Here is a 26635-nt window from a genome sequence, read left to right as displayed (position 1 = left end):
ATGTGAAACAACATTTCAGGAGGGGGCACAAAAGGCATTTAAGGGGGAAAAATAAGGAAAATACATCCCAACATTTATTGGATGGGCTGCTGCCAGAAAGAAGACAGGACAAGAAAGAGCCATTTGGGGACAGGGGTGACAGAGGTCACTGACTCGGATGACCAACATGAGATCAGAAAAGAATCCGCCTTCAGGTGGCTGGAGGCAGGCGTGATGTTGGTGCGGGAACGGACGGGACGCCAGGGCGGGAATCGCTCTCACAGACATTCTGACGTCATGGGAAAAGATGAGAAGCAGAAAGGAGGGTTCAGGACCTCCCTGAAGAAACTGGTTTTTAAGTTACAACATATTTGAAACATGCAGAGTAGTACAGACAGCAATAGACAGGCACACCTTGGAGGGGGGCCGCTCCCAGGCCAGGAGGGGGTGCTCCCAGAGTGGGGGGGTGCTCCCAGACCAGGAGGGAGATGCTCCCAAACCTGGACGGGGGATGCTCCCAGACCAATGATATGCTCCCAGACCCAGAAGGGGGTGCTCCTGGACCAGGAGGGGGTGCTCCAAATGGGAGGTGCTCCCAGACCAGCAAACCAGACCACGCGACAAATCCAGTCCAGAGAAATTACCGGTTTCCTCTTCCTCCTGCATGTGAAGGTTATGTTTGCAGGTAAGTGCGCAATGGTATATGTCTAAGAAACAGTGTACAAGAAAATTAAAAGCAATGTGCATGCCTTGATCAAAAAATACTTCATTGCAGGGGCGCCTAGGTAGTCAGTCCGTTAAGCATCTGACTTTTGGTTTCAGCTCAGGTCATGATCCCAGAGCCCTGGGATCGAGCCTGCATTAGGCTCTGCGCTGACAGTGTAGAGCCTGCTTGGGATTCTCTCCCTCTCTCTCTGTCTCTGCCCCTCCCCTGCGCGTGCACGCTCATTCACTCTCTCTCAAAATAAAAAAATAATTAAACTTAAAGAAATAGTCTATTGCTAAAACACCCTAACCATCATCTGTCTGAGTTTTCAGCGAGTCTGAGCTTTCCGCTGCTGGAGGGTCTGGCCTCCCTGCTGGCGGCTGCTGACTGGTCAGGGTGCTGGGGCTGCCGGCTGGCGGCCGTGGCACTTTCTGAAAATAAGACAAGTCGGCCTCATCGATGGACTCTTCCCCTCACGAGCGATTTCTCTGGAACACGCGGTGCAGCCTGACCTCATGGGACCCGTGGTAGAACTTCCTTCAGGGCTGAGTCCGTCCTCAGACCCCGTCGCCGCCGCCTCAGCGCGGCCGGCGTCCCGTTCTGGGTCCTCCGCGGTCACTTGCGCCGCCTTCACGGCGTCTTCACCAGGAGGACGTTCCTCCTCCAGGAACCGTGTGCTCCTCCGTTCAGTGTGATGATGAGATCGCAGCCCTTCCGTCCCGTCTTCGGGCCCCACTCGGGGTCCCCGTTCCGTGCTGTTTCCACCACATCTGCGGGGACTTCCTCCCCTGACGTCCGGAACCTTCACTTTGTAAAAACTACAGTATCTGCGAAGCATATTAAAACGAGCTAAGCCTGATAATAAATACCCGGTACCTACCGCTCCCATATTCAAGTGTCACTCTTTGCATGCATCTGCTTCAGATTCTTTTAAAAAACATTTTTCCCCAAAGAGAAAGCAAACATTGCAGATAAAACTGAGGTCACGCCCACTCCTTCCTCTCCTGCCCTGGAGATAATCTCTATTCTCCTATTGCCCTGGGGTCCTTCCAATTATTTTTGGTCTCTTATGACACAGAGAGAGGGGCCCAAAAATGTTATGCAGGGAATTTAAATTGTTTATATACACAGTATAATAGCATGCATGTCTTTTTGCAATTTTCTTTTATTTCACTCAGTATCTGTGTTATGTTTTGGAAACTCATCCATGATTATATACATGTATATTAATATATATTTATTTTAACTTCAATATAGTACATCCTTTTATGCACATGTCCTTAATTATTTCTCCATCAACAACACAGTGTCAGGCATTGAATGTGTGATCCAAATATATATTGTGCACCTGCCCAAGACTTTTTAAAGAAATTTATTTTTAGTAATCTCTACACCCAATGTGGGGCTCAAACCCACAACCCCGAGTTGCAGGCTCTTCCGACTGAGCCAGCCAGGTGCCCCCTGCCCAAGGCTTTCTGAGGGGTCTACATTCAGAAGTAGACACTTGGGTTGTAGGACATATGTGTTTCTCACAGATATTCCCAAACTGCTTTCTTAAATTTTTTTTTTAATGTTTTTATTTATTTCTAGGAGAGACAGTGTGAGCAGGGGAGGGTCAGAGAGAGAGGGAGTCACAGACTGAAACAGGCTCCAGGCTCTGAGCTGGTAGTCAGCACAGAGCCCGACGCGGGGCTCGAACCCACGAACCGCGAGATCATGACCTAAGTGAAAGTCGGACGCTTAACCGACTAAGCCACCCAGGCGCCCCCCAAACTGCTTTCTAAGCGTATGTTTTAAACTGTGCATTTCCCCCAATACTTGATATTGCCAGGCTTTGAAATGCTTGCCAACCTTATGGGCATAAACTGGTGTCTTGTTTTCTAATTTGCATTTTCCTGATCACCTGTGAGGGTGGACATTGGCCATTCAAGTTTCTTCTGAGAATAAAACTGCTTTTTTGTTTTAAATTTTAAAAAGTTTATTTATTTTTGAGAGAGAGAGAGAGAGAGAGAGCCAGGGAGGAGCAGAGAGAGTGGGAGACACAGAATGTGAAGCAGGCTCCAGGCTCTGAGCTGTCAGCACAGAGCACGACAATTAACTGACCGAGCCCCACCCCCACCCTGGCATCCCTGTTTTTGTTGTTTTTTTTAACTGATTTGTGGGAGTTCTTCATATATTTTGGGTAGAAATCCCTGTCAGTGGATGTGGTTGTAAATATCATCTCCCATCTGTGGGCTTGTCTTTCAACAGTAATCAGTGTCTTTAATTTTCCTTTTCATTACGAAAATGTTTAATCAACCACAAAGGTTGAGAAAAGAGTAAAGTGGAACCATCTTACCCATTACTCAGACTCAATTGTTAAAAGATTTTATCTTATGTGCTTTATCTCTTTTTTCTTTCTTATATTTCTGCTAACATATTTTCTTCTACTATTGTTTAAAGATTTTATTGTGACTCCGTCAGTTGAGTGTCCGACTCTTGATTTCGGCTCAGGTCACCATCTCGCGGTTCGTGAGTTTGAGCCCTGAGTCGAGCTCCGTGCCCAACGGCACAAAGCCTGCTTGGGATTCTCTCTCTCCCCCTTTCTCTGATTGCATACACTCTCTCTCTTAAAATAAATAAATAAACAGTTAAACAAGATTTTATTTTTAAGTAATCTCTACACCCAACATGGGGCTTGAACTCACAACCCTGAGATCAATTGTCACACACTCCACTCCACCGACAGAGCCAGCCGGGTGCTCTGCTACGAACACACTTTGAAGCAAGTCCCAGACTGTACATCGTGTCCTTCTGACACACGTCAGTAACCATTAGGACAACAGGGGACAGTCCGTAGTCATGTCACCATGACACATATCAAAATGAACACTTACACCGCCATGTCACCTTGGACATAGTGACTTTGGACACATGGAAGTTTTTCACTGGGCTTTGAGTTTTCTGCTGCCAAACACAGACATCCCACTGCCTGGCCCGGGGTTACCATGGTCTTTCTATGTGGGGACAACCCCAGGGGGTTCCATTTCTGACCAACCCATCAGGTGGCCCTTTGCCAGGAAGCAGCAGCCTTTCTACACCTGTGTTTTGGGGGAGGGGGCGGTCACAGGAGCCGCCTGTGACTCTGCTGCTGGTCACATGGCCCATGACCACTCCCATCGCCATCTCTCTGACTCTTCCGTGAGAGAGCAGCCATCGGCCTCAGAGAGGGGGGCTGCCCGCTGCTGGTGTTGGCCCTGGCCTGCCCGGGGGGCAGGGGGGGGGGGCGGGCGCTGTGAGCTCACACACAAAACTCTTCCTCCCCTCGGGGAAGACGACAGCCAGAGAAGCCTACGAGAGTCTGCACGCTTGTGGGGAGGGCTGGGCTCGCTTCCCCCGCTGTGTTTCCAGAATGAAGGATGCAGATGTTTCCCGGGGGTGAGGGGGGCTTGGGAGCAAATCCTAGAGGGGGGGCTTCTCAGCTCTGAGTGTGCCGGGCCCCCCCATACTCAGAAAGCCTGTGGAGTCCTCCCTATACTGCTTAACACGCAGAAGAGCCCAAATCACTGGGGTTACTGGGAAGATTGGAGCAGCTTTGGATAAGACACCAGTGAGGTAATGTCTGGTTTGGGTTAAATATCCCAGATAGATTACTCACTCTTGCTAGATGCGAGGTAAAGACACCGCCGTGCTATAGCACAAAAGCTGCGGAAAACAGGGCCCCTGCTGGCCCTGGACTGGGCGCCTCGGTGTCCCCTGCTCGCCCTGGACTGGGCGCCTCGGTGCTGGCCTGAAGACCACGGGTGCACTCTCCAGTTGGCCCCGTGATCTTGCAAACTCGTTTTCCCTGGACCCCAGGCCACCAACAAGAGGCAGGATGCTCCCTCCCGGCAAGATCTCCTCTCTGGGTGCCAGGGAACAGACTCCGTAGCCAGAATCAGGCCCCAAAGGCTGCATTCAGCAGCTTTATCTTCTGGGGCCCCAATTCTGTGCCTGGAACATTCATTCCATTTAAAGAGCATGTTACAGGGACCCCCTCAGACGCACTCCGGGAGTCCCTCGAAGGCACCAACCGTCCGTATTCTTATTCCCCAGCCCAAAGCACCATGTCTGACACAACGCATGTGCTCAACAACTACCTACTGGACTAGCACACAGGTAGCTAGGAGGGTAGGAAGTCTGTCCCGTCTGAACCCAGACCCTCAGGCTTCACCTGGGCATGAACTCCTTCCTCTGCTTTACCTGAGACCCTCAAACACTCCAGCCTCCAGTGGACTTTGAGCCACTCCCTCCTCCAAAGGCGGTGCCAGCCCTGCCCACCTAACGCATGGCTCCGGGGGCCCCCAGCCTGCCGTCTGACTCCAGGCCCCGGGCCCCCCACTTCCATGTCTGCGCTTAGAAGCAACAGGCCCCCCCACGAAAGCCGGGAGACGGCAACTTCCAAGCTCATGTGCCGAGGGCGGAATCGAACAGGGAGCCCTTCCCAGAGCATCCAGGGGAATCAGCTGCTCAGGCTGGGACAAATCCAGAACGTGCGCCCGCAAAGGGCAGTAGGTTGCAAGCTGAGACCTAATGTGCGCCATCTGGTCTGGAGAAACGTCCAGCGGGAGGGACGGGGGCCTGGAAACCGCCCAGAGAGCAAACTTCTGGTGGGGGTGGGGGGAGGAGAAAGGGGAGAATGATGAGTCAGCACTGCTCGCGAACAAAAGCTTCACTCAAGTCCTTTGCTACAGGCCCAGCAGTGGCTGTCCTTGGGGTAGCCAGAGTGGGGCGACTCCGTCTGAAGATGGCCCTTGGGGGGCACCGGGGGGCTCAGTCGGTTGAGCGTCTGATATCAGCTCAGGTCATGATCTCACAGCTTGTGAGTTCGAGCCTCGTCTTGGGCTCCGTGCTGACAGCTCAAAGCCTGGAGCCTGCTTCCGATTCTGTGTCCCCCTCTCTCTCTGCCCCTCCCCGGCTCCTGCGCTCAAGGTCTCTCTCTTTCTCAAAAATAAACGAACATTTAAAAAGTTTTTTAAGATGATTCTGAAATTCAAAGTTCTAAGTCATCTGGTCCCAGGCTTGGCGTGGACATGGGCAAGCATGGCCCCGGGGGCGGGGGGGGAGCCGAGGGGGGGCAGCGTGCGGCACCGAGAATCCTGCCACAGAAACTCAGATGTGCCAGGCAAGATGGGACAGGATGGCTGGACGGGTCGGCCCACCGCCTTCCCCCAGGACGGGGACGGCTCCGCCTTGAGTCTGGAGAACAACTTTCTTCTGTGTCTTCCCCTCTCAGCCACGGTCACTGCCGCCCGTAAGAAAGGCAAAAGCAAACCAATTACCAGGTCTAATTATCTCCCTTCAGCCTCCTCCCGGCAGCGGCTGCCAAGACTCTTGCCAAAACTCCGCTTCACCAACACCCTGCTCCAAAAAGCCCAAGTCAGCGAGAAGGCTCTGCCCGCTGCAACCAGCTGGGAGGCCTCCCGACACCAAGGGAGGCCACAGGAGTTCAAGGCCAGCTTCAGAGCGGCTTTGGGGACCGCTGCATCTGGACAGAGATGGGGAGCCGACCCCCTGGGACCGCAGCAGTCAGTGGCCGCACCCCTACCCCAGGAGGTCAGGAGGATTTCAAGTCCTGTTGGCGCTTGCAGGGAGAGCTTGGCGGTCAGGGCTTGCCTAGAGCTGAGCCTGGGCCTCTGGGCCGAGCGCGGCTGGGAGACGGGCCAGAGCTCTCGCGGGGACGCTGGGAAGCTCTCTGGGCGCTGTACCATGGCGTGGCCAACGCAGGTACCCAAGCAGGTGCCCCACCTCTGCCCACAGGTGAGCTGGAGACCCGCCGGTCTCCTCCTGCCCTGAGCAGAGGTCGCTGCTGAAGGGTGCCCGCGCTGAGGCGCCCCCTGAGGGTACCCCGGCGACTCAGCACCCCCTGCGGCCCAGGGGACCAGGCCCAGGTGCACGTTGCTGGGCAGTGGTGAATCCTGAGAAGCAGGAGTGATCTGGGGCCGCCGCTTGGAGAACGGGGCGGACTGTGCGGCTCAGTGCACACGGCCCCAGGCCACCCATCCGTTCCGTGCGGACGCCACCCCAGCCCCTCGAGGAGGGGCCCGTGGGGAGCTGGTGACCCATGTCCGGTAGGAAGGAGGTCTAGCAACGACGATGGACCTGTTTCTCTGCCCTCACCCCATGCATGTGACAGTTCAGATCTCAGTACGCACGCCTGGCACGTCTGGGGATACAGAAATCTCATTAGTCGGTGATTAAAGAAGAGTGTTTTCATGAAATCATTGAGGGGTGGGGGAGGTAACTTCCCCCTGGGTCATCAGCAAGCACTGACTGGGCAGGACAGTCCCAAGTGTCTGGTTACAGAGCCTGGCGCCTGCCCCCTCCTGGCCCAGCCCTGTAGCCTAAAGACGACCACAAAGGGCAGTAATGTTACCAGGAGCCTGAGCCACCAGACACACCCAGCTTGCAGCTGGCCACACACCAGGGGACACAGAGCACCCCGCCTTTGTACCGAAGACAAAGGCTTTGCACACTTCATTCCTTTCCTCTTTGGCAGGGGCTGGAAGGCTGGATGAGGTGGGCAGAGGTGAGAGCTGGGGATTGGCACTGGGCGTGCGCCCAGCATCTGAGGACAGCGGGGCCGGCGGGAGAGCAGGCCGTGGCACAGGGCGGTCACTCTTCTCCTGGGGCTCAGCCTGCCCTCCCTCTGCCTCCCTGTGCTCTGGCCCTGGGGGGTTTCCCTTTCCCCCTTCCCTACTGCCGTGAAGCCTCGGGTATCAGGGCCCTGCTTCGCACAATCCCACATGCAGCTCCTCTAAACAAGAGAAAGTCCAGGGGCCCCATATGGCTCAGTCGGTTAAGCGTCCAACTTCGGCTCAGGTCATGATCTCACAGTCCGTGAGTTCGAGCCCTGCATCGGGCTCTGTGCTGACAGCTAGGAACCTGGAGCCTGCTTCAGGTTCTGTCTCCCTCTCTCTCTGCCGCTCCTCTGCTTGCACTCTTTCTGTCTCTCAAAAATAAATAAACATCAGAAACAATTTTTAATATTTTTTGTTGTTAATGTTTTATTTATTTCTGAGAGAGAGAGAGAGAGAGCGTGATCAGGGGAGGGACAGAGAGAGAGAAGGAGACACAGAATCCGAAGCAGGTTCCAGGCTCCGAGCTGTCAGCACAGAGCCCAATGCAGGGCTGGAACTCACGGACTGTGAGATCATGACCTGAGCCGAAGTCGGACACTCAACCGACTGAGCCACCCAGGCGCCCCTAGAAACAATTGTTAAAAAGATAAAGTCGAGTTGGGGGGGGCTTGGGAGCAGGGCGGGAGCACGCTGCCCACCGTGTCCCCAGTGGCCTCTGTTCCCATCAGTGCTCCCTTTCCCAAGCTCACCAAACCCCAGGCTCCCCAAGCTCTCGCTGGGGAAGGTCCAAGCCGGCTCCCTGAATGCTTGTCTCTGCTCACACCCTCTGCATCCAAAAGCCTGGCCATTCTGTCTATCATCCGATCTTCGTCCTCATAAACCCAGCCCCCTGTGCGGCTTTCCCTGATTCCCGCCCCGCGCCCGCCTAGTTAGAACAGCCGAATTTTGGGACTTGATCGAAAGCGCAGCTCATTACCGCAAGCCCTGCGCCCAGACACTGCCTTTCTCATGCTGCGCCCCTTCCCGCTCCACCCCCGCCCCCACAGAACCCCAGTGAGCACCAGGCAGCCAGCGCTCAGGGTGTGTTGACTGACTGCTGGACTGACTGACTGAGGGCGCAGGCAGCTGCGACCAGTCAAGAGCCTGCAGTCACCACTCCCCGGGCCACCCAGGGGGTTTCCAAGGCAGAGCCGGCCTCAGAGCGGAGATGTCATCTGATTTATTAATTAATGCGAACACAGTTCACCCAAATGCTCCAGGGCATGTTAGAAAAAAAGAATCCAGAACATTGAAAAAAAAGGATAAAAATAACATTTACCAGCCTAGAAATAACTCCCAGTCTTTTCTTCCCTCCTCCCCACCCCCCACCCCCACCAGCTGGCTGTCCCCTTTCCCACCTTCCCACCCAGCTTCTTCGGTGATTAACAGAATCCTGCCAGTGACGGCTAATTGGGTTAATGGGGGCACTGCGTAATCATAGTCTCCCGCTGCCCGGCCCACCGCCCGGGGCTGCTTTCTGACTACCTGGTTCTCATCTGCTCCCCACTCACTAAATGGCCACAACCACCTCCATTGTCGCCCACATCTGGGACCTTGGGGGTTCAAGTGAATCTCCCCAAGGCGGAGAACAGAGGACGCTGCTATTTCGGTTCAGCCTCACGGACAATGGGGCCATTCTCTGGGGCCCCGTGGGCAGCCAGCGCAGAGCGGAGACCTGAGCAGGGGGGAGGCTGGCCAGGCTGCCCGCAGGGCTCAGGGCTGAACTTGGGACCTTGCTTCCCAGCTCCTGGGGCTTGCATTTCGCTGCAATGTATTTCAGACGCAGCTGACAAGCCAGGAGCCCAGAGATCTAGGTGTCTGCGCCTCCTGGGGTCTCGGGTCCCCAGAACGGCCCGCCCGCAGCCTGGGTTGGGCAGGTCTGACCTGGCCTGCCCCCCTTGCCCTCCGAGGGGGGCAGCATCGAGGGTGGTCTTTCCCACCACGGAGCCTCAACACCCCCAGGGGTGGGGGGGGGGAGAAAGGAATTCTCCCCCGTTGTTTTCCAAATGTTTTCATCCTGCCTAAGTCTGTTTCACCTTAAACAGATCGTTACCTGCCCAGCATAGGGCGCTGTCGGCGTTCTTGGAGCGGGGTGCGCCCAGACCGCCTGCCGCGCGCCTGGGGGTGCCTGTGCTCTCGGAGCCCCTATTTCTCAGAAGGAGCTTTGTCTCTTAGAGGAACTTTCTTTCCCTTTGCCCCCCAGCCTCAGGGGATGCCTACGGGTCCTGGGCAGCTCTGGGGGTTCAACCACAGGCTCCATCCAGAGTGCTGGCTGTGGGGCCCCAGGGCAGCTCCGGGCTACGCCCACAGACCCGCCAGGGAGGACTGTTCGGACACGTTCTATAGCCCCACCTGTATCCTCCGGTCTTCACCTCTGAGCCCCGGGTGGGAGGGATGCTCACTGCCGCCTGACTCCCCCCGGCCTCGGTGCCCCGGAGCCTGGGCGCTCTGTACGTGCTCCGTGTGGCCTTGGGCTTTGCCTGCTGGTCACCTCGCCTCACCCTTGTCGGCCTGTGCGCTCACTGGGGGGTAAGCTCCCCGCACACAGCTTTGCTCTCGCTGTGCCCCGGGAGGGGTGCTCAATGANCACCAGCAGCGTCCCCGGCTGAGCTGGGAGTGCAGCTCCCCTGGACAGCCTCCTCCGGGGACGGGGATAGCTCCCTGGGACTCTGCACACCACTGCCCTCCGCTGGGCGCCGGGCGCATCCGCTCGCCTTTCTTCCCCGTTCTGGACACAGCTACCGGGCTAACCGGTTTCCCCATCAGATCCTCTTACCTGATTTGTGTCGTGCTGACCGCGTGGCCCGGAAGGTACCGGAGCAACAGCGGCTGCTTTGACCGACAGCGAGTGGTGGGTTCCATGAATCCNATGAATCCCGCGTGACCCGCCCCCCCCCAAGCATGACACACAGTCCCGGGCACCCTGGCAGTGCCCTGCACTGTCGTTAGGATTATCGTGGAGCCTACGGCTTCCGGAAGTGAATCTGGGGACAAAAAGCTTCAAGCAGGAGAATTCAAAACCAATGGGCATTTCTCTCCATCTTGAAAACAATGAAATCTTTCTCCTCTGGGGCAAGATCAAGGGAAAGGAAAGGGCACAAGCATTGCCAGATTCTCCAGGTTAGACCACCTCTCCTTCCCTGGGGCACCTTTCCTGTCTTCCATTTCCGGGATTTGTGAATTTGCCTTATTATTTCTGCCCTGACCTCATCCGCTTAGAAGGACTGTGACCAGCCCAGAGACTTGACCCTAAAAGCCTGTGAGATGCCGGTAGTGAATTCCTGGCAGTCAAGCAATGAGTGGCTAATGACTTGCCAAGGGCAATAGTAAAACAAGGGGAAAAGAAGGCATCACACCTGTTGCTTATAAGTCCCATCAGTTTGGGGCACCTGGGTGGCTCGGTCGGTTAGGCGTAGGCCTCTTGATTTTGGCTCAGATCACAGTCTCATCATCATGGGATGGAGCCCCGTATAGGGCTCTGCGCTGGGTGGAGAGCCTGCTCGGAATTCTCTCTCTGCCCCTCCCTGTCTCTCTCAAAATAAATGAATAAACATAAAAAAAAAGTAAGTCACTTCGGTTTGCCAAGAAGTTGTTTTCATCTCCCCAAATGGAACTCAGGTTAGCCCAGGGCCTGGCAGGGATTTGGACATGAGAATCTGAGGCTCGGGGAAGAAGGCAGGACTGAGCAGAAACCCAAGAGTGACACATCATGGCCCAGGAAGAACCGCGGAGGGGGACCCCAAGGTCTGTTATCCCAGGGACGGCTGCCGAAGGAGCTGGGGGCAGTAGGAGCCAGAGCAGGTAAAGCCAGGTGGGGAGAAGGAGGGACAAGGGCCTGGGAAGTTTTAAGGACAATGGGGTAGCCGGTGGCCTCAAATGCACCCAAATAATATAGTCAAGAAAGGGCGGAATATTGTCTGCGGGGATCATTGGGCCCAGGGACGCCTGTGCCACCCACGCCCTCGGGGCTGACAGCAAACACAGGAGAGCAACTAAGGAGGCCACCAACACAGGACAAAGGACAAGGCTTTAGGTTTTGACCTTGCGCCCTGGCTCTGCCCTACCCATCCAGCTTCTCATTGCCGCCAGTTACGCCAGTTACGTTTCCTAAAAATCACGATGAGTCCTCCCACTTCCTGTTGTGATGGCCACCTGCCGGCTGGCTGCGAAGTCCTGCCCCAATCCATTCTATTCACAGACTTGGTTTCCTCTTTTTTTTTTTTCAATGCCTGTTTATTTATTTGGGGGAGGGAGGGGAGAGAGAGGGGAGAGAGAATCCCAAGCAGGCTCCACGCTGTGAGCACAGAGCCTGATATGAGGCTCTAACTCCCAAACCACGAGATCATGACCTGAGCTGAAATCAAGAGTCAGGTGCTTAACTGACTGAGCCACCCAGATGCCCCAAAATTTTATTTATTTTTTTAATTTTATTTTTATTTCTATTTTTTTTCAAAAAAATTTAACGTCTATTCATTTATTGAGCGAGTGAGAGTGTGTAAGTGGGGGAGGGGCAGAGAGAGGGAGACAGAATCTGAAACAGGCTCCAGGCTCCGAGCTGTCAGCACAGCCTGACACGGGGCTTGAACCCACAAACTGTGAGATCATGACCTGAGCCGAAGTCGGACACTTAACTGACTGAGCCACCCAGGCACCTCTCAGACTCCATTTCTTCATCACCTAGAGAGGAGAGCTACACAGACCCATAATCCTCTGTCCAAACTGCTTGCAGCCACGTGCGTTTGGGAATTCACAGCTTGTCAGCATCCACAAGGGTAATACGGTGTACTCGCCATGTGCCACCTCACACCACTGGCAGAGGCTGGGCTCCACCCTGTGCTCAAACACACCGAGAGGCACAAATAAGGACTCCAAACAACTTTCTGAAAGGTCAGGTCAAGTTTTCTACCAACGGAGTTACTAGGATACTTTTGTTTTCCTGAGCTTTTCAGATTTCCAGAGTCGTGATAAGGGCTGGCCGGCCACCCTCAAGGGGTTGTTTTAACACCCAAATGACATGTGTGCGCGTGACAATGAAGCGAAGTGCACTTTACAGAGGGCACTCCTCTGGTAGCCTTTCGGGAGCCGTTTCTCTACAGCTGGGAAAAAAACCTGGTTCAGAAAATGCGCCAAGTGCAGCCGGTGGGGGGAGGGGGGCACTGGGATAAGCCACGGGAGTCCGTATCTTCCTCTTCCTGATTCTCTCTCTTCAGGGGCCGGGCCGGGCTGAGTGATGGGCACCCTCACCTTGGGATCCCTGCTGCACCATAACCCTCTTCACCAAGCTGTGGTGTCCGTGAGGCCGGACGAGGTCCGCCTCGCACCTGATAGACGTTATGATCCGCATTGTGACAGAGGGCAAAGCTGGCATGGTCTCAAGACAGGACATCTGCAAGGCACTGGGGACCTTGCCCTGGTCACACGTCTGTACCTTTGGTACTCCCCTTCTCTTTCTGAGATCCTGCTTTGCTCTTTCTCTTGTAGTTTTCATCTCTGCGTCTCTGACGATGCCTTCTCTGGAAGTTATAAACAGGCACAAACTCTTCCCATCTTAAAAAAGAACACTCTCGGGAGCGCCTGGGTGGCTCAGACAGTTGAGCGTCCGATTCTTGATTCTGGCTGGGGTCATGATCCCAGGCTTGTGGGATCGAGCCCCGCGTTTAAAAAAAATAAATAAATAGGGGCGCCTGGGTGGCTCAGTTGGTTAAGCATCTGACTTCGGCTCAGGTCATGATCTCACGGTTTGTGGGTTCGAGCCCCGCGTCAGGCTCTGTGCTGACAGCTCAGAGCCTGGAGCCTGCTTCAGATTCTGTGTCTCCCTCTCTCGGACCCTCCCCTGCTCACACTGTCTCTCTCTCTCTCTCACAAATAAATAAAACATTAAAAATTAAAAATAAATAAATAAATAAATAAATAAATAAATAAATAAATAAAAATAACACTCTTTTTCACCAATGTCTTCAGGCCACTTTGTGAGCTCCTCCGTTTATGCTCGGATAGCTGCCTCCACTTTCACGGCTCCTCTGCTTCTCTCCATCAATTGCACCCGGATCCCAATCTGACCGCGCCTCGTCTGGCCGAGGTCACCAATGGCGACCATGGATCGATTTCTTTCGGGTCTTTGTACCTGTGCCCTGTCTGCCCCCTGAGATCACGGACCCGTCCCGCAGAACCTGCTCCTCCGTCACGTCGAAACCCCCCTGGTCTCCTTTTCTCTCCCTGACCATTTCTCCTCTGCCTCTTTTGTGGGCTCTGCTCCTTCTCTCTAACCATATGAGCATGTGGCCGTTTCCCAGGTTTGCGTCAGTCTCCTTTCCTCACGCCGTGTCCTGTCTGCTGATGACTGTCATTTCACACAGCTCCTGGAGTTTCTGGAGACACCAGCTCAGCTACCAGCGGGCTCCCCCTGGATGTCCCAAGGCTCAACAAGTCCAGAACTGAACGCCCTGTCTTCCCCAATCTCCCCCAAGCTTGCTCTTTTCTCTTTGCCCACTACGAGGTGAAAGCTGGGGACCTATAAAATGCAGTGAACAGGAAAAACCCATCTAGGGTGGCAGAAAGCAGATCAGTGATCGTCTAGAGGCAGGGGTGGGCGTGGGGGGGTTAAATATAAAGTAGCATAAGGGAACTTTCTGGAGATGAAGAAAGGTCTCGGATCCTGATTGTGGTATCGGGCATATTGGTATATGACCAGTGGGTATACACACATATACGTTGGTCAAAATGCAGCGGACGTGTACGTTTAACACCAGTACGTTTTACTGTACGTAAAATATACCCAAATAAACTTGATTCATGCAGGTGTCTCCCGCTGCCTGGAGAGCGAAGTCCGCATCTTGCACGCTGGCGCAGGGCTCCTCTTCTCTTCCCCCTTCTACACACACCTGCACACTCCCTGAGCCCAGATCTGAAGGGGCTTGGCTATTCCGCCGCCCTCCCGCGGGACACCCGCCACGTTTCCAGACACTCAGCTCGGGAGCCCGCGACCCCCAGGCCATCGCGCTTCCTCCGGGGCCCAGCGAGCCCACATCAATGTCTGTCGCACAAACTTCGGTTGCATTGCTGCGTCTATGTCTCCCCCGCCCTCGCTAGGCTGCGGGCGTGACAGCCAGACCCGGACCCGTGGGTCTCCAGGCTTGGGTCCCCTGCTCTTCCCACCCAGCGGCTCCACCGCGGTCCCGCGCTACCCTGGGCCTGACCACGCAGTTCCGCTCCTCCAGTCCTGAGGGGGGCGCTGTGGCACCCCGCCACCCATCTCCCGGCTTCTCCCGGCTTCTCCCGGCGAGCTCCTAGAGGCTCACGCTCGGGGCTCCGCCCCTCCTGGTAGCATCCCTCCTTCCCATTGGGCGACGGCGGGCCGGGCCGTCCAATGGGACGAGGCGTTGGTGCGAGGAGGCGCCGCCATCTTGGACCGCTGGGTCTCCGCACCGGTCGCTGGTGCCGGAGGTGAGTGGAAGGTGGGCCGGGCGGCGCCGCCTGCGGTCCTGGACCTCGCCTGCTCTCGCGCTCCGCTGCGGGCCCACGATGCCGCAGTACCAGACCTGGGAGGAGTTCAGCCGCGCGGCCGAGAAACTCTATCTCGCCGACCCTATGAAGGTAAGTCGCCCGCGCTGCCCCCGGAAGCCCCGGGGCTTCTGCAGCCCCCCCAGCAGGTGCTGGCGGTGAGCAGAGACAGACCCCGCCGCGTCTCATCGTTCTGTCTCCTCCCTCCCTCGGGGAGCGGCTGGACAGGGTGCTCGCGCGGCCCTACGCAGCCTGGGGCCTGCCCTCTCCGCTGCCAGGCCTGGAACTTCCCTGCGGTCTTCGCTGGGTTTACGTGTCTCTCGGGTCAGGGCTCCTCCCCCCTGCAGCCCGGGTGCCCTCTTCCAGCCTCCTGCAGATAAAACGGGGACATTTGTCCCCGCCGAGACACGTGAAACATGCCCCCCAGTTGGGAGGCATTTGCACCCCTTAGAATCGTGGTTCTTAACCTTTCGGAAGTCGGTGTCCTCTCGAGTGTAGGAGAGTGCTTGCACCCGTTCCCCGGAACATCGGCCTATGCAGACAGGTTCAGGGCTCTCGTTCACGGCCGCCACAGAAATTGTAAGTAGATGCCAGAGGTTAGCTCATCGTTCGAGGGTATAGANTTTAAGCATTCGGGTCTTGATTTTTCTTCCACTCAAGATTTTATTTTGTTGTCATACCCAAAACGTGTTTAAATAATGGGGTGCCTGAGTGACTCAGTAGGTTGAGCATCTGATCTTGATCTCGGCTCAGGTCGTGATCTCACGTTTCGTGGGTTCAAACCCCACCCCCCACCCCAGCGTCGGACTCTATGCTGACAGCTCAGAGCCTGCTTTGGATTCTGTGTCTCCCTCCCGCTCGTGCTCTGTGTGTGTCTCTTTTTCAAATGTAAAATAACACATAAAAATAAGTAGCTCTTTGCTAATTAAAAATACTTGCTAGGTTTCTAGGCCTGGAAAAGTAATGAGAAGCTATAAAATAATAAAAGGTCCGTTCTTTACAGTAAAAGATTATGATGATCACAGTGATGAAATGGGTTAGACGTTTTGGAGTTGAGTATTTTATGTTGCGATTTCTGGCTCCTCCATTTGTTGATGTCCCTGTAGGTAGGGACGCAGTTTCTCCCTCCAGTAATGCGCTGTGCGAACAGTGCAGCGCAGGGCTCGTGTCCAGAGTGCCGCACGCTACACAATGTGTTTGAAAACAGGGAAAAGAACATACAGGTTTCCATCAAAAGTCACGTTTTAAGAATATGGTAGGGAAAATGAAAATACGGTAGTTCCAGGGGATTGCTGTGAACACAGCCAGTCCAGAAGAGGCCAGAAGGGGAACCTTTCTGCTCCTCACCCCCTGGAAAGTTCCAAGTGTCCTAAAAACCTCTGCCTCCTCACCATAGCCTTCTGCTGGTGTTTGAGTGGGGGGTTTTATAGGAACGAGGGGAGGAGTACGGAGAGGGAGCCGGACCAAGTTTCCTGGACGCCCTGCAGGTGACAGCCCTTCAGGACCCTCTGTGTGTAATTGAGGAGGGCGGTTAAGACCCTCCCTGGAGGCGGTATGTCAGCTAGTTTGCCCAGCATCCAAGGGATGAAGCCAAAGTTTGGACCCACTTGTCTAAGCCCTGAGTCTGCGCTGTTTCTGCCGGTCCGTGAAGACGAGGAGATGTTTTCTCGGGAATCTGGAACCTGCCGTACGGAGCCCTCTGTCCTCTCCCATCATGGAGCCCGTCGCACACCCGCCGCCTTTACCGTCACATGGCCGGAGACACTGTTCCCGTGGATCACGTGCCAGCCTCTCGCCGGTCGCTGTGCCTCTCCAGCCCCGCCTTTGCTCAGGCCACGCTTCTCTCCGTGCCCTGCTCAGATGGTGGGTTTTCGCTGATGGCCGGAGAAGGTCCAGGCTCCCGGCCCACCGCGTGACCCCCTCCAGTCTTCCCACCGTGTCCACCCCACTCCACTCTGGACCCCTGACGTTCCAAAACTGTCTTCATTCACGCGGCTGCTTCAGTTGCTCGCCTGCCTTCCTCCCTAGAAGAACTGCGTGCGTTTCCAAACCGCCTTTGTGACGCCTTCGTACAGCCCCTTGCCCCTGCTGAAGTTGCGTGCTTCCCAGCCGTCTGGAGCCCGCCTCCATGGGGTCGGCCCGTGCTGGCCTCGGGCTTCGGCTGGTTGAAGTCCCCGCTTCCGAGAGAGCAGGAACTTCGGCGGCTTTCTGCCTCTCTGTGCGTCTGCCCTGCTTGTCGCCGGTGCCCCCTAAGTTACAAATTAGATCCTCTCACGCCACCTCTCATTTCTCCTCGGGAAGCCAGCAAGCGTTCTTTTAACAGAGATAAACATTACACAGTGGTCGTGCTTCCTACATTTTAAAGTTACGTTTTGTTTCTGGAGAGCTGATTATTTAAATCATGCAGAACGGAGTGAAATAGCCCAATAAATAGAATCAGAATTATTAAAGATAATCTAGTTGTGATTTACATAAGATCTTGGTGACTTCCTTTTTCTCCTTCCCTGAGACGAATCTCAGAGTCGCATCCCTTTTTGTCCCCCAAGTCCGGGAGAGCAGAGAGCGTGATGGGAGCAGCTGTAGGCTACAGTGCTTTAGATCCCTTTTTATTCAGAGTCCAAAATTGTCTTGAGATGTCTGCTTCTACATTGTAACCATTTTTAAAATACTCCTACGGGGGGAGGGGCCCTGGGTGGCTCATTCGTTGAGTGACCTCAGCTCAGGTCATGATCTCAGTTCATGAGTTCAAGCCCCACGTTGGGCTCTGTGCTGACAGCCTTGACTCTGCTTGGTATCCTCTCCCTCCCTCTCTGCCCTGTCCCCACTCATGAACTCTCTCAAAAATAAAGTTTAAAAAATTATTTTTAAATATTAATGTAGACATAGTGGTAAACTCTCTTGGGAGGGGCCATCTAACTGTAGCATGCGAGCAGTAAAAGGAATTGTGTAGCATGAGCTCAGTGTAGGAATTATTCTGGAAGAGTTGTGGATGGAGACTCCTTCCCAAGACAGAGTTCTGGTTTTCTGTCGTAAACGTGTCACCTTGTAATCAAGATGTGCTTTTGCTGACTACTGAGTCCAGATCCGCCTCCCGGGAGCCTTGAGACGCAGACTTGGACCTGCGATGCCCTGTCTGCTGTTTTTCCCACTGCTCATCCCGTCATTCCTCCCTGGCTGCATTGTGGGTGTTGTAGGGTGGGGAAAACCTCCTCTGCCCCCTTGGGTTTAGTATTTACAACTGGGGCCCTGCTGACTTAACTGACAAAAGACAGATTCGCAAGAGGAAAAAAACCCCACCACATCCAGTGAGACTGAGACTGTTAAAATTGAGGCCTCTAAACTGTCTTCACAAGGTGCCAAAGTGTAGGGAAGTGGGTAGACAGAGGAAAGGGGGTTGGGGACTTCTGGGAAGGAGGGCAGTTGTGGGAACGTGTGGTAAGTAAGGTTTGTTACCCCCTCTTTTCCCAGCAGGGAAGAAAGGAACACCTTTACCCTTAGACATTTATGTCCAGGGCACCGGGGGGGGCGCAGTCAGTTAAGTATCCCCCTTGCAGTTTCAGCCCAGGTCATGATCTCAGCGCTCATGGGTTCAAGCACCACCTTGGGGTCCATGCTGACAGCACAGAGCCTGCTTGGGATTCTTTCCCTCACTCTCTCTGCCCCTCTCCCTTGCTCACTCTTGCACGTGCATGTGTGTGCTCTCTCTCAAATAAACTTTTAAAAGAAGAAAGTTATGTCACTTTTACAAAGGTTATCTTATGTCCTACTTTCAGCCAGCAGAGCATGAAGGAGAAGAGGGCGCCGATTGCTCTGAGCTCACAACAGTCCTTAGGCCACAGTGACGTGTTTTGAGGTGGCGTATTGTGATCCCCTTCAGTAGATGGACGGTCCCCAGCTTGACGTTGGGTGGACTTTCAGTGCTCCAAAAGCAATATAAATTTAGTAGAAAGCATGCTACAGATTTGAATTTTGATCTTTTCTTGGGCCAGCGATAAGCAGACAGCACTGTCCTGAAGCCGGCCACCTCCGGTTGCAGGCCATAGCCCTCCATCAGCCATGCCATTAAGATGATGAACAGTCGATGCACTTAGAACCTTTCTGTACTTGCACAGGCATTCCGTTCTTCCTTCTGAGTGTGGTATTTGACAAGTCACGTGAGACCTTCAGCATTTTGTTATCAAATAGGCTTTCTGTTATGTAATTTCCATTAGCCTACTGTAAGTGTTTGGAGTGTGTTTAAGGTAGGCTAGGCTATAATCTTTGGTGAGTTAGGTGTGTTAAATGCATTTTTGACTTAATGATATATATATCTTTTAAGATTTTATTTTTAAATAATCTCTACGCCCAGCGTGGGGCTTGACCTCACAGCCAAGAGTCACATGCTCTACCAACTAAGCCAGCCAAGTGCCCGTGATATTTTCAGTTTATGATGTTTTTATCTGACAGTGGGTTTATTAGGACAAAACCGTCATAAGTCAAGAAAGATCTGTGTATTCTTGATGCCAGAGCACCTAGAGAGTCTCTTGAATGTTCCGAGTGTGGGTGTGTTTGGGAAATTTTCAGTATATCTCTTTCAACTGGCTGCAAATAAAATATCCAGCTTCTTAAGAAGTCTTTAAAAAGCGAATTGTAGCAGTAAGAATGAACTAAAATACTGTTTTCTGCTTCATTTCGATAATGATGATTATAGCAAAGATGCTTTTAGGTGTTTTGACTATTCTAAAAGAGTGCTTTCATGGTACCTGAAGGCTGTTATTTTTGAGAAATGTCTCCTGACTTCACTGTTTCTAAATATGTGTTTTTATTTCAGGCACGTGTGGTTCTCAAATATAGGCATTCTGATGGGAGTTTGTGTATTAAAGTAACAGATGATTTAGTTGTAAGTATACATTTTTATTTGTTGCATACTTCCAGATCTGTTGGAGTTAATCATTTTGAAATTACTTACATAGAATTTATGCAGATTATGTTAAGATGCTTATTTTGCGTTTCATTCCAAAGTCAAGAACCTCATTCTAGAAGCTACGTTTATAGACTTTGGGGAATAATTTTTTCATCGGTGCAGTATGTCAGGTATAATTTAATCATTACTTTCAGACCCGAAGCAGGAGTGTGGAGACCCACACTGGACGCTCCTACTAGCGTGTGAGAAGTGATGGTGTTTGAACACAGCTTCTAGGCATTACAGGTCCCCACCTTTTCTTCCCTGTCTGCTGTGTCTTGTCACTTGCACGCATCCCATTAATCCCTCAGGCCCGTGCCCCCTGCTCCCCCTCCGGCCGCTCTGGCCGCTGTGCTACTCTCCCCTGAGCTACACCCATCCGCTGCGTTACTCTGGGGAAGAGCCCATCAACAGCCCCCCATTTTCAGACCTCATGGTCTCATCAGCTCACATCTTACTGGACCTCCCTGCTGCTCTGATCCAGAAAACCACCTTCTCGTGGGAATTATTTTGGTGTCTGTGGCTCCCATTTATTTTGTTTCTTTTTTCTGTTCCATCCCTCTTTGCTAATAAATACTGGTTTCTCCAGCACTCTGTCCTGGGCCATCTTCCCGTACCGCTTCTGAAGCAGTGCATTCAGCCGCGGAGCCCAGACTCCCTGGTCCCAGTCTGTCTCCAGATTTGTACGTTTAGCTCATTTTTCTCCTGACTTGCCGCCCCGCTCTCTGTTGAGCATCCTGACATTGGTGCTCCTTGGAACCAGCCCGTCTAGAAGGGAACTCAGACTGCCACCCCCCTCCGTTCTGGGCGTCCTCCCACAGCCAGCCGCCTGGGCCTGTCTCCTGGCTGCGTGCCTGCCGCCGCTCATCCTTCTGGGTCCGGAGGGATTCTTCCAAATGCACGTTTGCTCGTTAGGACCTGCTGAGAAACCTTAGTGCCTCCCCATCGCTCCTCCTGTGCCCGTGGCCTCGCGTCCCCTGCACCCTCCGCCTTCCCTGTGACCCACAGGCTGGTGCAGGCCTCTGCTTCTGAGCGCTCTGTGTCCACTCTGTGTCTGTCTCTGCGGCATCGAATTCTACCCCCGCCCCAGTGAGGCAAGACAGGTGCTTCTCTTTCCAGACCAGCTCGCAGGCTGGCTTTATCTTGCTTGTCTTTCTCCCTCTCTTTGTCCTTTACTGTAATTGTTCCGCCATATTTGTCTTTTTAGTAGATTGTGAGTCTCAAGAAATAGAGGTAAAATTGTTACATGTGTTTCTAGCAACTAGCATGGTCTTGACTCGGAGAGTACCTAGTGAACAGGTTTGTTTTTATTTATTATTATTATTATTATTATTATTGTACGATTTTGTTTTGTAAGTTATCTCTACACCCAACGTGGGGCTCAGACTCACACCAAGATCAAGAGCCACACGCTCCCTTGACTAAGCCAGCCGGGCGCCCCAGTAAACATGTTTCTAATAGATTAGTTCTTTAAAAAGTTTTATAATGACTGGAAATCACTTTTTGTCTTCAGTTCTGTGTTCCACTTTTACATCGTACCTTTGTGTCCGAGGTCGCGTTGTCAGGTTGCACAAATCCTGACTTTCCGGGACTACCATGTGCTCTGGGAACCACATAAGTCCTGCGAAGTCGTTGAAGATGTGGAACAGGGAAAGTAGGTGGAGGTGCAGCCGGCTGGACCTGGAATCCAGAGATTTGCATCCTAGCTTAGTCCTTTCTCGGCGTTTCAGCCACGGAGAGGTTTGGGCCCAAAGTTTGGCTTTTTGGGCCTCAGTTTCCTGATCTGTGACGNGGCACGCACGTGTGTGCTTGAGTCTCGGGGAGTTCATGCTGAGAATCCCCCTCAGTTGTGATGGGCACCGAGTGGGTAGGTGCGTCTGCTGAAGAGAAACTGCTGCGTTGTTTTTAAAATAGGAAAAAACACAGGACTGACTTTAACACAAAAGGCTGTGCCTCAAAATGAGGCCTCTCTGGCTCTGCTTGTGATTCTGCACAGCCTGGGCCTCCCGGATGGAAGCGTTGGGAGAGACTTGATGCGTGAGGCTTGTGATTGCTGTGACCAGATCGAAATAGAAAAACAGCTTTTGTTTTCTTCCTTAAAACTGCTGAGAATTAGCCCATGTTTGGAAGAGAGTAGACACAATTGAACCCATCCTCCTAGATCATAAATACAGGAATCCACTCCAGCAGTAAAAGTCCATTTTCTAATAATTCTTTAAACAAGTTTGTGCACCTCCATTGCTAATTCATTTTAATAGACAACAATCCTTTCTAAAACTCACCCTTGGGCCGCACTTACTGCTGTCACCATGTGGATTTGACTTTTTTATAATCCCATTTGTGCATTTTTCCCTCATCCTGTGACGGATTTAAACATTTTCTATGAATCTGAAATCTCTTGTCAAACTGGAGCGACAAGGCATATCCATTCTCTCTCACGGCCTTGTCACGAGAGTGTCACACAGTCCCCACGATGTGTGGGTAAACGTCAGTAAAGGATTTTTGAGGGCAAAGTGGATTCAGACCGTTTTGGGATCAAATTGAACTGTAGATTACTTAAGTTGATGGATATTATTGCAGGATCCTTCATTCCCTTTGTTTAAGACTCAGGTGAACCCTTAACATGGGCCGCAGAAGAGTGGATCTCGTGTTACAGAATGAGGGACAGAGCTGTCAGCTGAAATTTGATATTTTTGAAGACTCTGGAAAAATGGTTTTTGAGAGACCATCAGCAGATCTTAAGGACCTGTGTAAGGAAGGATTTAACTTAAAGCAAAGAAAAATTTGGTTTGGATTAAAAATTGTATATATCTTCAGAAAATCAAGGTTGGACAGATTTTTGTGGTTTAATTTAGGCAGTGACAGGCTGTGAGCAAGGGATGCTAGATATTTTCTTAAATTCTCGTTATTGCCTCCTTCCCATCTCCCATTTTCAGTGGGGAAGGGTATCCTGAGACTGCTGAGCTCTCCCCAGTACAACTCAGCTGTTTCGGACCAGATCCCAGAGGGAATCAGCTGGTTCTGAGCCTGAGTCCTCATCAGACCCACAGCGGGATTCAGTGGATCACTTACTGCTCATTTTTGAGAGACTTCTGACAGTTCATTTCATTTTTTTAAAATTTACAGCAGTGGAGTTAAAAATACTGTAAGATACTGGGGCGCCTGGGGGGCTCAGTCGGTTAAGGGTCTGACTTCGGCTCAGGTCATGATCTCACCGTTTGTGGGTTCGAGCCCCGTGTTGGGCTCTGTGTTGACAGCTAGCTCAGAGCCTGGAGCCTGCTTCGGATTCTGTCTCCCTCTCTCTCTGACCCTCCTCTGCTCACGCTTTCTCTCTCCTCTCTCTCAGAAATAAATAAAAACATTAAAAAAATTAAAATACTGTAAGATACTAAACGAATGTAATTGCTGGGGTCTTAAAAACTTGAATGTATTGGGGCGTGTGGGGGGCTCAGTTAGTTAAGCGTCCAACTTCGGCTCAGGTCATGATCTCCTGGTCCGTGGGTTTGAGCCCCGCGTCCGGCTCTGTGCTGACAGCCAGCTCAGGGCCTGGAGCCTGTCTTTGGATTCTGTGTCTCCCTCTCTCTCTGCCCCTCCTCTGTCTCTGTCTCTCAAAAATAAACACGTTAAAAAAAGAAAGAAAAACGAGTGTATTTGCCTTAGTATGGCCTCTGGAGGGAATAGGGCAAAAGTGGTAGGAGAGAAAGACTCAGGTTCGTACCCAGTCCTACATTTGCTACATTGTTGATAATCTAGTTTTATGCAGTTAATGTTCACTTTTGAAATTTCTGACAGTGTTTGGTGTATAGAACAGACCAAGCCCAAGACGTAAAGAAGATTGAGAAATTCCACAGTCAACTAATGCGACTTATGGTAGCCAAGGAGTCCCGCAGCGTTGCCATGGAAACGGACTAAATGGTTTGGAAGGAAGATTGTCCCTTCTTTGGAAGTAAATCTCTTTTGACTTTGACAAAATGTTGGGAGAGAAAATACTTTATGTAACTAAGTGGGCTCTTCAGAAGTGGGGGATCATTTTTTGTACTTTTTTGGTAATGTTTGCTTTAGAGATCTAGGACTGTAAATGCCTTCAGGTAGAGAGCCTTTATTTATTTTTGGAAATTGGACAAGAAATGCATCTGTGTTGGAAACTTTTTGCCGATTGATGTTGGGGGAAGTATGTAATTATTCCATGGTTAAGTTTGTGTCAGTAACGTGAAAATGAGCTATCAATAAAAGCCAGTTCTTCCTTAAATTTAGCGGATCTGTCTGTAAAAGAAAATGAACTGCACACATTTTACTGGATTGATAGGTTTCTTTTGGAGCATAAAACTTGTGCCGTTGAAGACCCACGGCCATCGAGTACGGTGACTGGAATTCCTGTGTACAGCACCCAGCTGTGTGGAGAGGCATCTCTGCCAGATCTACAAATAATCATGGAAACAAGCGTGCTTGGCCTCAATGGTCCAGATTTAACCTGTATTTTTCAACATAAGGGGTCTGCAGTATCATTCACTTGGTGACCAAATACTTGCTTTGAATCCAGCCCTCAGTGCCCAAAAACAACTGTGGTTACTTCACGCGCATGATTGCTGACGTGCTGCGGCCACCGTGTTCCAGATGTATTTGCCACACATTTCCCGTCTACGTTTTCTCAAAAGAGCTAACGGTGATTTGACCTGTGGAGCCTTGCAGATGTCCCTGCTGCCGCTGTCCATCTCTCCCTTAACCAGGGTGTTAAGCATGACTGTCACGATGTTATGGTTTCCATTAAACCTGAAGAGCCATGTTATTTGATACTTACTATGTAATCGCAACCTAAGTTTCACTGCCTAAATGTTCACATGTTGCTTTCTGCATTAAAATATTTTGGTTAGGAATTTGTCATTAGCCATATGACTTTTTTCATGTTTCTGAGAAGTGCATAAAATATTATATGGATATATGTTTCTCTTGGAGTTTTTAACTTTTCAAGAATTACTGGTTTCTTGACTGGAATATACTATATTCATTTAGTCTAAAATAAGCCTCCTGATACTATAGGTCACTTTTTTTTGTCAGTACCTTTTATTACATGACTTTCTGTGAAGATGTAGGTTGATGGCAAGGTGGTTTTCTTAAGAAAAGTAACATCAAATAGTAGGGTATTGGGTTTGGGGGTCTTCCCTCCCCAAGGATGAATGGGATCCCTGGAGGATTTTTTGGATCTTTTGTTTCTCATTTACACCTTCCACTTCTTTTTTTTTTTTTAATGTTTTATTTATTTCTAGGAGAGAGGGAGAGAGACAGCGTGAGCAGGGGAGGGTCAGAGAGAGAGGGAGACACAGAATCTGAAACAGGCTCCAGGCTCTGAGCTGGCAGCCAGCACGGAGCCCGATGCACGGCTCGAACCCCCGAACCGTGAGATCATGACCTAAGCAAAAGTCGGACGCTTAACCGACTAAGCCACCCAGGCGCCCCTACACCTTCCACTTCTTAACACTACTTCCTAAGAGTCAGCCTGGAAGGGAGGGACTGGGATTCAGGGACCTGGGGTCCCTGTAGCCTAGAGCAGAGGGCGTACGCACCGCAGCCTGCCTGGTTTGCTGTCTTGGCTCAGCCACTTGCTAACCCTGGTCACGGACAGGAAGGAGACTTCGGAAACTGGACGCAATGGGCGCTGCATGGCATCACCTCTTCCAAGTGCCCAGCATAGTACCCAGAACATTGGAAAAGTGCGATAAATGGCAGGAGCTGTTAGGAAGGGGAGGAGTTTTCAGGGAAAGGGTATAGCCAGCCCTTAGTTTTATTTTGTAACTTTAATTGCAGGATTATTTGCAGGTAGCGTCTGCCTTTTCTGCTGAGAGCTGTGTCTATTCTTAAACGCTGTTTCTGGCAGTTGGGAAGCAAGACAGGACTGCCCGCCCAGAGCGTGTTCTGTGGGGAGAAACTGAAATCCTTGAATCTCAAACTTGTGTTTATTTGTCTCTGTACAAAATAAAGTTATTAAGAGAATCAACTGGTTAACGTCTTGCATTTCTTTTTAGATTTTTTTTAATGTTTATTTTGAGGGAGAGAGAGAAGGAGACAGAGTGTGAGCAGGGGAGGGGTATAGAAAGAGGGAGACACAGAATCCGGAGCAGGCTCCATGGGGCTTGAACTCAGGAACACCAAGATCCTGACCTGAGCCAAAGTCTGATGCTTAACCTACTGAGCCACCCAGGTGCCCCAACGTCTTGCATTTCTTAAAGACTCCATAAATAACAAAACAGCAAACATCATATATCCTGAAAATTGCAGTGCTGTGTACTTTGATTTTTTTTTTTTGTCATCATGAAGTATTTCTAGACACTAATCACCCTTCCACAGACTAATTTTCAGCACCTCGTTTGTGATGTATTCGATCAAACACCTCTAATGCCAAGATAAGCCAGGTGAAGCCACTATAGTCATGAGAGTCTGGGTGCAGTTAGCAGATCAGATCACTCCATTTTGTCTTTCTCTTGTAAAGGCCCACTCTCCTTGGAGCACGTGCTTCATTAACCACTGCTCGCGGGCCACCGCGTTCTCTGCCGTCAAAGGTTGGTTTCTCCCTTCGGGGCCACCTAGCCGGCCACCTTTTTGTCTTAATATAAAGTCTTCCCTCAGCCACAGCTTAGAGACACTGATTAGACGCAGGATTGACAGCATCTTATAGTTGACCTGCGACCTTAGAAATAGCTAACGTTAACAACCATATGACGGGCACGGTCTTCACAGTTTTCTGAAACTAGCCAAAAATGAGCGACGTGTGAAATCCATTGCCCAAGAACAGGAAGGAAGAGGTCCTGTCCTTCCTGTGCCCTGATAACAGACCTGGAAGCCAGATCCCCGTATTTATTTACTGCTTCTTTACTG

General features: G+C 51.7%; 1 protein-coding gene across 1 annotated transcript; it reads left to right on the top strand.

Annotated features, from left to right (window-relative positions):
- The first annotated feature begins 14722 nt into the window (after positions 1-14722).
- On the top strand, positions 14723-25753 carry SRP9 (signal recognition particle 9). Its single transcript, XM_077779868.1, has 3 exons — positions 14723-14916; positions 19634-19702; positions 23558-25753. The coding sequence occupies exons 1-3, from the start codon at positions 14845-14847 to the stop codon at positions 23675-23677; spliced, it is 261 nt and encodes an 86-aa protein (XP_077635994.1). The 5' UTR covers positions 14723-14844; the 3' UTR covers positions 23678-25753.
- Positions 25754-26635: the final 882 nt, after the last annotated feature.

Source organism: Crocuta crocuta, unplaced genomic scaffold (genome assembly GCF_008692635.1).
Source record: "Crocuta crocuta isolate KB4526 unplaced genomic scaffold, BGI_CrCroc_1.0 scaffold322, whole genome shotgun sequence".
NCBI classification, from domain to species: domain Eukaryota; kingdom Metazoa; phylum Chordata; class Mammalia; order Carnivora; family Hyaenidae; genus Crocuta; species Crocuta crocuta.
This window is presented reverse-complemented; position numbering and strand designations above follow the sequence as displayed.